This window comes from Chiloscyllium punctatum, chromosome 9 (assembly GCF_047496795.1).
Source record: "Chiloscyllium punctatum isolate Juve2018m chromosome 9, sChiPun1.3, whole genome shotgun sequence".
In the NCBI taxonomy this organism is placed as follows: Eukaryota; Metazoa; Chordata; class Chondrichthyes; order Orectolobiformes; family Hemiscylliidae; genus Chiloscyllium; species Chiloscyllium punctatum.
The window spans coordinates 38,346,349-38,359,084 of record NC_092747.1 but is presented as its reverse complement, the minus strand read 5'-3'; the positions used below and the strand labels follow the sequence as shown (position 1 = coordinate 38,359,084).

At 42.7% G+C, this 12,736-nt stretch overlaps 1 protein-coding gene across 6 annotated transcripts in view; it reads right to left on the bottom strand.

Moving 5' to 3' along the window:
* LOC140481305 (protocadherin Fat 4-like) overlaps positions 1-12,736 on the bottom strand; it is a 158,476-nt gene that overhangs the window by 125,176 nt on the left and 20,564 nt on the right. For all 6 annotated transcript variants that reach the window (XM_072577269.1, XM_072577270.1, XM_072577271.1 and 3 more), the window contains exon 3: positions 11,393-11,740. In XM_072577269.1, coding sequence (XP_072433370.1) covers positions 11,393-11,740 — 348 coding nt within the window. The remainder of the gene's footprint in view (positions 1-11,392; positions 11,741-12,736) is intronic.

Genomic DNA, 12,736 nt, shown 5'->3' with positions numbered 1-12,736 from the left:
CTCTGGCACCCAGGAGACCACAGAACTTCCTGTCTCTCCCCCTAACTATCGAGTCTCCTGTCGATTCCCCAGTTCATCTGCATCCAGGATATCCCCACTTTGTTAGCTCCAGTTGTGAAGCATGTGACAGTGATGCAGGACCCCCATTCTGGGCTATACTGCAAAGCTCTACCAGAGCAGTCCAGAGGTCAAACCCCATCTTAAAGAGCTGTATGATCTGTTCTACTAAGGCCTGGTCAAAGCATGAGCAGTATTGTGTCTTCATTTTGCATCAGACTGATGGTTACATAAAGGTTTTATGGTCCATGTTTGGAGAAGGTCTGTGAGGGACAAAGATGAAGTAGACAAGAAAGAGCTTTTCCTCTTGCTGAAGGGATCAATGACCAGGGGATATAGATATAAGGGAAGGGGCAGAAGATTGTCCAGAGTGTTGTAGGGGCCTCAAACTCCATTCCTGTAAAAATGGTAGAGACAGAGACCCTTGTAACATTTAAAAAGCATTCGGGTGTGCACCTGCAATGTCAAGGTTTACAAGGCTGTGGGCCAAGTGCTGGACAATGGGATTAGAATCATTAGATGGTTGTTTTTGACCAGCAGGAATAGAATGGACTGTAGACCCTTTTCTGTGCAAGGGATATCTATGATCCATTGTCTCCCAGAAGCTATGGTATGGCCTGAGGACATTGGACAGCCCTGAACTATCTAATGCAGAGCTCCAAAATTTGACATTGATGGTCACATAATTTATACATTGATGGAGATGGAAGCCTTTTCAGTTGGCAAACTGCAGTCTGGAAATACTCTCTAAACAATGGGGATGCAGTGGGATAGGATTGCCACCCAGTCCTTCTGAATGCACTTCCTGCTCCAGCAGATGTCACAGTTTGGTGATAATGTCTGAGATATTCTTAATCGGTGCCTGCATTGTCAATCAGAGAATTGAAGAAAGCGACAGTGAGGCTTATAGATGCTGTGTCTCCTTCTCCCCTACTTTCTTGGTAGACCTTCACCTGCTACCTCTGCCTCTGAGGCTATGCAGCAGCTGCTGGAGGTTATGGTTCTTGCTGAGCTTACTGACAAAGTAAACGTTGTCTTCTTTTACATTGTCATCCGAGTTGAAAGCAGGCCATGAAGATCTCCACATGAAATGCATGGGAAGATAATCTGTGAGGAAGTTCAGAAAAATGATTGAATTTTATTGAAGGACGGCCTTATCCCTCTCATTCATCACGATGAAGTCCAATGTCTTGTCCTCACACAGTGTGGCATGGAAGATTCCCAAGGAGGTTGTTGTCAGGTCTTCATAAAGAGCCCTGAGGGGTGTCAAATCCAAGCAAATGTTGCATAACTACATTTTTCATGTTACGTTAGAGAAGTCGAATTCTTTCAGTAAGCCTTGGAGATAGAATCTCCCATCCTCAAAAAAGGCTGCCTTCCACAGACCATTTCCTTGAAAACCTACAATTCAGTGTATGAATGTGTTGTCTTCCAGCGTGAGTTATGAAATGTATTTGTGAATCAGAAACTTCAAATGCCATGGTTAACTGCCTTTGGCTGATTCCATTTGCTTAGCTGACATGATAAGAAGGGAATAGTCCACACAATGTAATGGTCATGACTTCTTGAGGTCATTGTTGTGAACGTGCATTCTAGGATAATAAATGATCTAGATTTTTTTAATCAATCTGGTCAGACCCTCTTCCTGGACCTGCCATTCCTGGCTCAGAGGAAGGGACACTACTTTTGCGCCAGAAGAGCCTTTTTTAACAATAAATTAATGCAAATTGAAGCCAGATAGTTGGCATCACTAAAAGACGCAATTGCTGCAATTTTCCCTGGCAGGACCTCAAATTCCAAAGGTTTTATTCTGCCTCTGATGAAGGAACCTGTACCTTACCCGGCTATGCTGCATGCGATGTCAGTCATTCTGAGGATTACTATGCAGCTGACTTTTAGTCTGACGTGTTAAAATTCCAATTTCATTTCAGTGTGAGCAACTTGCAGGACTTGCCTGTGATGTATGAACTTCCCCCACCCTTCATGTTCCCTTCAGTGTCGCTGTCCCTCTGGCCCCAGTGACCTTTCTACCCCCTTCTATTTCTGTTTCCCATTTATAACTATTCGTGTGCCCAATTTACCTCCAGATCCCAAGACCTTGGAGATTTCCATGTTCCTGTTGGTGCTACACCCTCCTGGGATATTTGGCCCATGTAAACCATCTCCCTTTTGGAGCTTCCAGTTCTACCTTATTCATTATGAGGCCTTACCCTACTATCAGAAAGTGAGGACTGCAGTTGCTGGAGCTCAGAGTTGAGAGTGTGGTGCTGGAAAAGCACAGCAGGTCAGGCAGCATCCGAGGAGCAGGACAATTGACATTTCAGGCAGAGAACATCTCTGGGACACCCGCACCCACCAACCCCACTGCCCCATGGCTGAACACTTCAACTCCCTCTCCTACTCCATCGAGGACATGCAGGTCCTGGGCCTCCTCCACTGCCAAACCGTTACCACCCAATGCCTGGAGGAAGAATGCCTCATATTCTGCTTTGGGACCCTGTAACCACACAGGATCAATGTGAATTTCAACAGCTTCCTAACTTCCCTTCCCCCCACATTATCTCAATACCAAGCCTCTAACTTGGCACCACCTTCTGGATCCATCCATCACTCCCCCCCCCCAACCTATCACCTTCTCCCTCACCTTCATCCATCTATCACTTTCCCAACTACCTTCCCCACAACCCCACCTCCCTCTCATTTATTTCTCAGCACCGACCCACAAGCTTCAATTACTGATGAATGGCTTATGCTCAAAACATCGATTCTCCTGCTCCTCAGATGCTGCCTGACCTGCTGTGCTTTTCCAGCACTACACTCTCGACTCATACTGTACAATCGCCAGTTGCCCCATCCAATCTCAATTACCTTAGTGACCCAGTACCATGAAGCCCATCCTCAGAGTTGTCCAATTTCCAGAGACTCTATGTACTTCCCACAATAATGTCCCTGACCATTTCTAACCAAACACCCAGGACTGACCATGGGTTACCCTCCAGTTTGATGTCTCCACAACATGCTAGCTAACCCACTTATAATCTCTGCAATGAGTGCACTTGACCTGCAGGTCTGATAATAACCCAATCCCAAAACAGCAAGCACAGGGATTCTGAACTCTGCTAGGATTAAATGTCTGACTGAGTGTGGCCAATCCCCTGGGCCAGGATCAGATCAGCCCCATGACTTGCAGTGATGGTACTTTTTGACTGACTGTAGTCACCCTTTGTCCCATAAATGACAGCTACCCTTTAACTTTCACCCATGGCCATTTGCTTGCAGCATGCATTGCATTTGCCATGTAAGTTTGGATCACATGCTGCCAGATATGGCACAATGAAGTAGCCCAGTGACTGTTCAGTGTGCCACACTGTGACAGAGGATGTCTCCCTCTCTTTGTGCACTCAAAACTAGGGCAAACCACAGAGGGGGTAGCTGCAGCTGAGCACTGGAGAGCCTGTGCAATAAATACCAATACCAATACTGAGGCTGACAACCTCCAAGTAAACATAAAGGGAGTGAACACAAAGAAAGCAAGCTAAGAGCCATTAGCTGCATTTTGTGGAGTTGCATTAGATGAATGTATGTCGCTGCATTTAAAGGAACCTGGCAGAAGCATGGAAGTTCTCAGTGTCCCTGAGTTCCAAAATAAATTGTTGAATGGCTGATGACGGTCTCACCTGGACTGTGAGCAGGCATGACAATGGGCTGTGGCTGGTGGTTTGTCGAAGCTGAGTGGATGAAGCGTTGAGAAACATGGTGTCCATGGAACAAGCAGCAACGTGTTTTTGAAGAGGTAGTCGGGTGTAGGCCAGGACAAGCATTTAGTCGGCTGAAGCCGCTAACTACCCTCTCTGAAGAATTTGTGCCATTGAGCTCCTCAGGGAAGGAGATTAAAATTGGAAGGGCCAGAGATTCGCAGAGCCGTGGAGTATTTCAGAACAGAAAAACTTTCTTCAGCTCATCATATCTATGCTAACAAACACCTACTTGGTTTAATTCCATTTCCCAGCACTTGGCCCTTGCTGTACTATAACTGTTCACCTAAATGCTCCTTAAACATAGTGATGGTTCTTGCCTCTACCAGCTTTCAGGCAGTGGGTTCCAGATACTCATCACCTTCAAGCTGAAACTAAATCCTCCTTAAAACCCCTCGAAAATCACTTGCCCCTTACCTTACAGGCAGAAAACTAGCCACCAGGATACATGAACACCAACTAGCCACAAAACAACATGACCCTCTTTCACTAGTATCCTTACATACAGATAAGGAAGGACACCACTTCGACTGGGACAACACATCCATCTTAGGACAAACCAAACAGAGACATGCACGAGAATTCCTAGAAGCATGGCATTCCAACTGAAACTCTATCAACAAACACATCGAGTTAGACCCATTTAGACCCTGAGAGAAAAAACAGGAAATGACATCACCACAGGAAATGACAACACCAACCCAAACATATAAATAAAAAGCAGGAATCATATACAGTGCTTCGCATGAGGCCCACTGAAGATGTTACCTAGTAGGGTGACGAAACGTCTGGAAATGAATCTTCCAACTCAGTGAGCAAACCTACATCCAGAACCTTAACCTGACCTACAAATCTTCTTAAAACTCGCTCTTGCCCCTTACCTTTAATCTATGACCCATGGTAATTGGTTCTTTTACGAAGGGGAAAGGTTTATTCCTATTTAACCTATCTCTGATCATCATATTTTTGTATACCTCAATCAGGATTCCCCCTAAGCCTTCTCTGCTCAAAGGAGAATAATTCGAGTCTATCTAGTCTCTCTTCATATCTGACTAGCTCCAGCCTTGGCCATACCCAGGTATACTTCTTCTGCACCCTCTCCAGTTTAATGGCATTTTCCGATAGTGTGATGACAACAATTGTACACAGAATTCCAACTGTAGCCTGATCAATATCCTATACACTTTCATTGTAACCTCTTTGCTCTTGTATTCCAAAGCCTCAAATAAGAAAGGTTGGTCTCCTGTATGCCTCATAACCACCTGCCCTGATGTCTATGGATGTGCATACCAAATTACTGCTGATCCTCAGTACTAGCCAGAGTCTGGCCATTCATCATGCATTTCCTTGTCCTGTTAATTCTCCCAAAATGTTTTGCTTCACACTTTTCAGGATTAAATTCCATCTGCAAGTGCTGTAGAAATTAGGCAAGTTGACGCATGGCTACAAGATGGTTTCCATCAACGGCAGATTCCAAAGTGATCGTTTAAGGTTTAAATGGAAAATTACAGAAGTTTAAGTTTTCTGATTTTTTTTCAATCTCTGAATGTTTCTACCTACCCTGCCATTGCTCATGCCCAGGGAAGGGTAAGTTCCCTACAACCTTTAGCAGAAGAAGTTGCATAAAATAACTTCCATTTCTTTAGGGCATGGGAAGCACTTTGCACCAAATAACTTGGTTACAAAATCACATTTTATCTATCATGACAGACAAATGTCCAAAGAACAGCAACCAATGGCAGCAGTGAGCAAAATGAGCAGTTAATTTGTTTTGGAAGTGCAGTAAGAGGGATAAAGACAAGTGTGGAGAATTTCCCCATTGTACTCTGTCAGATCTTTCTTGGCTCCAAAAAGTCAGGAAATATCATAATTTAATTTTTCTCACCTTCACTTCTGTTGCACACTCTCAGCACAGGAATAAACTAAACCTGAATCCTTCCAAGTGTGTCATGAACCCAGAAAGTTCTCAGTTCATATTTCACACACCCAAACTCAGACCTACATTCAATGCATGTCTCTATGATGTCACTACCCTCCTTAGCAATGACATCATCATAATGAGATAAGGAGTTCCGATTTATGACCCGAAGTCACAAGGTCTTGCATTTTAACCTTTAGGGAGATGTTGGCATAGTGGTGTTACTCGATTATTAACCAAGGGACCTGGGTAACATTCTGGGATTAGGTTTGAGTCTCATGAAGTTTGATGGTGGAATTTCAATTCAATAAATAAAAGTTTATTAATAACAACAATAAAACCAGTTCCAATTGACAGTAGAAATTTATCTGGTTCATTAATACCCCACATTAGCATTATCATGCCTCTGTTATTCTTGACTAGTCTGGCATACAGTGATTCCACACCCACAGTAATGTGGCTGACTGAAATGGGAACTTAGTTGTACCAATCAGTAGAAAGTCTCAAAAAAGGAATGAAACTGGATGGACCACCTGCTATTGACCTAGACACCAGATACAACAACAGTGAACACAGCCCTGACAAACCTGCAAAGTGCTCCTTATTCACATCTGACAACCAGTGCCAAAATTGGGACAACTGTCTCACAGACTAGTCAAGCTTACCTAGACAAATGTATGGAATCATACCATACAGACAATGTCCTGGAAATCGCTATCACTTTCATTGGGCAGATAGGCCCAGAAGAGGTGCTGGCACAGTGATATGAAGTCAGGAGTGAGTTGCCTGGGGATCCTCAACATTGACCTTGGACATCATGAAAAATCATGGCATCAGGTGCAGATGAATCTGTCTATTTACGTATAAGTGAGAGTGACCACTGTACGTCCTTGTGGAGACAAAGTCCCATCTCCACATTGAGAATATCCTCCATCGTGTGGCATGGCACCATCACTGTGCTAAATGGAACAGACTTCGAACAGATTAGCAGTTCAAGACTGGACATCCATGCGGTGCTGTGGGCCATCAACAGCAACAGAATTGTACTCCAGCACAATTTGAAACCTGATGGCCCAACACATCCCCTACTCTATATTACCACTAAGCCAGGGGATCAAAAACAAACACAGAGATTGCTGGAGAAGCTCAGAAGATCTGGCAGCATCAATTGAAAGAGAAAAAGTATTAGCATTTCAAGTCCAATCTGACTCTTCTTTGGTACCATTCAGAAAATTTAAACAACTCATTGGAGGAGAAGACTGTACAAATATCTCCATCCTCAATCAGCAGGGAGCCCAGAACGTCAATTCAAAAGATAAGGCTAAAGCACTCACATCAATCTTCAGCCAAAAGTGCCAACTGGATAATCCACCTTGGCCTCTATACTGAAGACGTGTGCTCCAGAACCTGTTGCCCCACCTAGCCAAGCTCTCCAGTACAGTTGCATGATCATGTGAAATATTTCCCTCCTGCTCAGCAATAACTTTCTCAGTGAAGTCAGCTTGGGTTCCACCAGGGCCACTCAGTTCCTGACCTCGTTATAGCCTTTGTTTAAATATGCACAAAAGAGCTGAATTCCAGAGGTGAGATCTGAGTGACTGTCCCAACATGAAGGGCACATTTTACCGAGTGTGGCATCAAAGATCCCTAGAAAATCTGCAGTCAATGGGAATCAAAAGGAAAATTCTCCACTGGTTGAAGTCATAGAAAGATGGTGGTAATTGTTGGAGGTCAGTCATCTCAGCTCCAGGACATCTCTGCAGGGGTTCCTCAGGTAGTGTCCCAGGCTCAACCATCTTTAGCTGCTTCATCAATGACCTCTCCTCCATCATAAGCTCAGACATGGAGATGTTTGCTGATGATTGCACAATGTTCAGCAGCATTTGCAACTCCTCAGATACTGAAGCAGCCCATGTTCAAATGCAAAAAGAGCTGGACACTACCCAGATTTGCCTGAACTTGGCAAGTAACATTTGCCAGGCAATGACCATCTCCAACAAAAGAGAATCTAACTATTATCTGTTGGCATTCAATGATGTTACCATCACTGAATCCTGCACAATTGATATCCTAGTTGTTACCATTGACCTGAAACTCAACTGGACACATCAAGTACATAGAGTGACTACAAGAACAGGTCAAAGGCTAGCAATCCTGCAGCAAATAACTCACCTCCTAACTCTCCAAAGCCTGTTCAACATACACAATGTATAAGTCAGGAGTGAGATGGAATACTGCCCACTTGACAAGAGTCGTGAGGTGATGTTGCAGCTGTACAGGACTTTGGTTAGGCCACATTTGGAGTACTGTGTGCAGTTCTGGTCGCCTCACTTTAGGAAAGATGTGGAAGCTTTGGAGAGGGTGCAGAGAAGATTTACCAGGATGTTGCCTGGAATGGAGAGTAGGTCATACGAGGATAGGTTGAGAGTTCTCGGCCTTTTCTCGTTGGAACGGCGAAGGATGAGGGGTGACTTGATAGAGGTTTATAAGATGATCAGAGGAATAGATAGAGTAGACAGTCAGAAACTTTTTCCCCGGGTACAACAGAGTGTTACAAGGGGACATAAATTTAAGGTGAAGGGTGGAAGGTATAGGGGAGATGTCAGGGGTGGGTTCTTCACCCAGAGAGTGGTGGGGGCATGGAATGCGCTGCCCGTGGGAGTGGTAGAGTCAGATTCATTGGCGACCTTTAAGCGGCATTTGGATAGGTACATGGATGGGTGCTTAATCTAGGATAGAAGTTCGGCACAACATCGTGGGCCGAAGGGCCTGTTCTGTGCTGTATTGTTCTATGCCTACATCTCCAACAACACTCAAGATGCTTGACACCATCCATGACAAAGCAGCCCACTTGACTGGCATCACATTCATTCTGTCCACAATCAACTCTCACAAGTTGCAGTGTACACCATCTGCAAGGTGTATTTCAGAAATTTACAAAAGCATGGTGGCTCAGTGGTTAGCACTGCTGCCTCATAGCACCAGGGACCTGGGTTTGATTCCAGCCTCAGTCGACTGTCTGTGTGGAGTTTGAACATTCTCCCCATGTCTGTGTGGGTTTTCTCTTGGTGCTTCAGTTACCTCCCACAATCCAAAGATGTGCAGGTTAGGTGAATTGGCAACGCTAAATTGCCCATAATATTCAGGGATGTATAGGTTAGGTGCATGAGTCATGGATAGATGTAAGGGAATGGGTTTGGGTAGGGTACTCTTCAGAGGGTCGGTGTGGACTCATTGGGCCGAAGAGCCTGTGTCCAGACAGTAGGGATTCTAATTCAGCATCTTCCAAATCTATGACCAATTCCATCTAGAAGGATAAGGGCAGCAGATATATGGGAACACCATCACCTGCAAATTCCCCTCCAAGCCACTCACCATCCTGACTTGGAAATATATCACTGTTCCTTCAGTGGTATTAGGTAAAAACTCTGAAATTCACTCCCCAATAGCAATGTGGGTCTATGGTCAGCAGCAGTTCAAGAAAACAGCTCACTACCTTCTCAAGAGATGAGCAATAAATGCTGGCCAGCCACTGATAGCCATGGCCCATGAATGAATTTTAAAAATGGTCATTCAATCTAGCATTTCTGCACTGGGTCTCTGAATGAGCAATTCACTTAGAGCCAGTTTTCCAACTTCTCTCTCTAACCCTGCACGTTCTCACTTTTCAGGTAATGTACCAATTCCTTCTTAAATGCCTCAATTGAACCTGCCCAATGCTCTCCAAGTGGATGAGGTATTCCTACCATTATTACATAGTCACAATAAAATCCAACTTATATCAAGAAACTTGTATATCAGTGTGAAGCACTGAATCATCTGTCTGAATATTTCCTTATATTTTGTTTGATAATGCTCCTGTGTAGAACTCTAGGGGGCATCTCAGTAGACTAGAAACAGTAAACAAATGCAAGTTCTTTTTTGTCAAAGAGGCCTAAAAGTTTTTATATAATGGAATTTGTCACAATAGCATTTCTTACAGAGTAGGTGGAACACAAAGCAAAAACTTTAGCAGAGTCATTGACAGGTTTCCACACTGAGCTCAGTCTTGGTATCACTCTTGGAACTATGCCATCTTCAACCTTTCAAGTCACTATCTGATTATGTCAATGTTTAAACTTGGTACCATAAAATTTAGAGTGAGAGCAAGTTTTATTTGCCTTTTCTAAGATTGCTATCGAGGATGGGTGTTTTTTGAATTTTACCTATGTTCCCTTTAAGTATTAATAGTTTAATAAAAAATACAATGTCCATGTTATTGTTTAAGTACTAATACGGTCAATAGTCATCCCCTCAGGTTTTGATGAACATCTTTCCCATTCTACCATGGAATCTCTGAAAGCAGCACCATAGCAACAGTTATTGTGTTCTCCATCCAGCATAATAAAAGAAAGCACAAGTGTGTTCTGAAAGCCGTGTAACATTCTGGAAAGAAGGTCTACAGGACTGCAATGCAATCATTGGGCAGCTTTATTAGGTGTGGGGTGGACAAAGATTTTACTATTATTATACAGGTATTATCAAACAAGAAAAAGTCATTGATTGTAGAATTAGTTTGATGGTGAGCTCAGTGAATGCTGTGCCTTACTAATTAATTAGTAATAAAATGTGTGAGGGAGATGGTGAGCTAGTGAGGCCACTAGACTTGTAATCCAGACACCTAGGTGAGTGCTCTGGGGAAAGTGGATTTGAATCCTAACGTATCAATCCTAACTTATCAAGCACAGTGGCTCAGTGGTTAGTGCTGCTGCTTGACAGTGGTAGGGACGTAGGTTCAATTCCCACACTTGGAGTGACTGTGTGGTGTTTGCACATTCTCCTTGTGTCTGTGTGGGTTTCCTCCCAAGATGTGCAGCTCAAGCAAATTGGTCAGGCTAAATTGCCTATACTATTGGATGGGTTGGTGTGGACTTGTTGAGCCGAAGGGCCTGTTTCTATGCTGTGGGTAATCTAATCAAATGGTGGAATTTAAATTAATAAAATCTGGAATTTGAAGCTAGTTTCTGTAGTAATGATTACTAATGCTCTTTAGGATTGATAATTTTCACATGGTCTGGCCCAATGTAATTCAGATGCAGTGGAGTGTGGTTGACTTTTAATTGTCCTCTGAAATAGCCTAGCAAGACAGTTCAAGCACAATTAGGAATAGGCATCAAATGCTGGCCTTACCAGCAACACTCATATTCCATGCAAGAATAATGAAATAAAGTACAGTGTGATGAATGAGGTGATTGATATCTGTCAGATCAATTAATCAAAAGGTGCCTGGACTTTGATGTGACTTCCTGGAGATGCTATGATTGTTTTGTGGCTTTTGTGAAATTCCTGTGTGCGTGCTGACACATTGTTCATCTAACATGTGAATGATGAAACAGAAGAATACAGCATGAGGAATCACTTTGGATTATGAAATAGAATCTGACTCAGACCATGCTACAAGTAGAAAGGCAGTGGATTAACTTTTGTTATCGAAAACATATGTGCTGTTATTTTAGTTTAAGTATATGCGTTTCAGCAATTATTCATTGATATTACCGCCCTCTCTTGACAACTTTGTTGCAAGTATATTGCAAAATTTGTCTTAGCGCGCAGGTCCATATATTAATGTCATATGAAGTAGAAAGACAAACAAACCTGAGAAAGAAGCCTCTATACATCTTACCTTCATCAGCATCAGTTATATTCAGGGTTAAAATACTGGTGCCAATGGGGACATTTTCCATTATGTTAATACTGTAGGAATCAGGATGGAACACTGGAGGGTTGTCATTGATATCCAACACATTGAAGTAAGCCCGAATCAAATTGAATTGCTCATCTGTACTCAGAACTTTCACAGTGAGAATGTAATACTTTGCAGACTCAAAGTCTAAAGAACGAGTCAGGGTAAAATTTCCGGTAACTGGATTAATAACAAAGAGACCATTCCCGTCATCTTCTTGAATTGCATAAACCTTGTCATCGACTCCTTGATTTGGAGCAGAAGCTGTTACTAAGCCCACCTTAGTACCTGGTTTGAAGAAAAGAGAAAATGTAATGTATACTTTCATCTGATACAGTTATTCATGTGCTTCACTGTGAAAGCCTACATTTGGTGCAATACACCACAGTTAGAAAACCTTCACACATTTTTTTGATCACATTATTCTAACTCAATGTAAAGTGAAACTAAGTCAGAGTTGAGGAAACTTTCTTTTTAATATTCTCTGTGAATCACATAGTTAGAAATGCTTTCCAACATTTTAAAGAATATGGTAACATATCACATGCAATCATTGCTTTGTCACCTGCATTTACTATTAAAACTAGAGTTTGAACAGAATGAATATATAAATTAGCAAGATGCCTTAGACAGAATGCAGTAAATAAAAAAAGAAATTGCGGAATGAGAAAAAATATTCAGTTGATCTCCTTTCATCATGATTGAGTTTTTAAAAGAAGTAACAAAGAGGATTGAAGAGGGCAGAGTGGTGGCTGTGATCTATATGGACTTCAGTAAGGCATTCAACAAGGTTCCCCATGGGAGACTGGTTAGCAAGGTTAGATCTCATGGAATACAGGGAGAACTAGCCATTTGGATACAGAACTGGCTCAAAGGTGGAAGACAGAGCATAATAGTGGAGGGTTGCTAGAGGCCTGTGAACAGTGGAGTGCCATACCGATTGGTGCTGGGTCCACTGCTTTTTGTCATTTCTATAAATAATTTGGATATGAACATAGGAGGTATAGTTAGTAAGTTTTTAGATGACACCAAAATTGGAGATTTAATGGACACCGAAGAAGGTTACCTCAGATTACAACAGGATCTTGATTAGATGGGCCAATGGGCTGAGGAGTGGCAGATGGAGTTTAATTTAGATAAATGCGAAGTGCTGCATTTTGGAAAAGCATATCAGAGCAGGACCTATACACTTAATAGTAATGTCCGAAGAAGTGTTACTGAACAAAGAGACCTTGGAGTGCAGGTTAATTGCTCCTTGAAAGTAGGGTCGCAGGTAGATAGGAT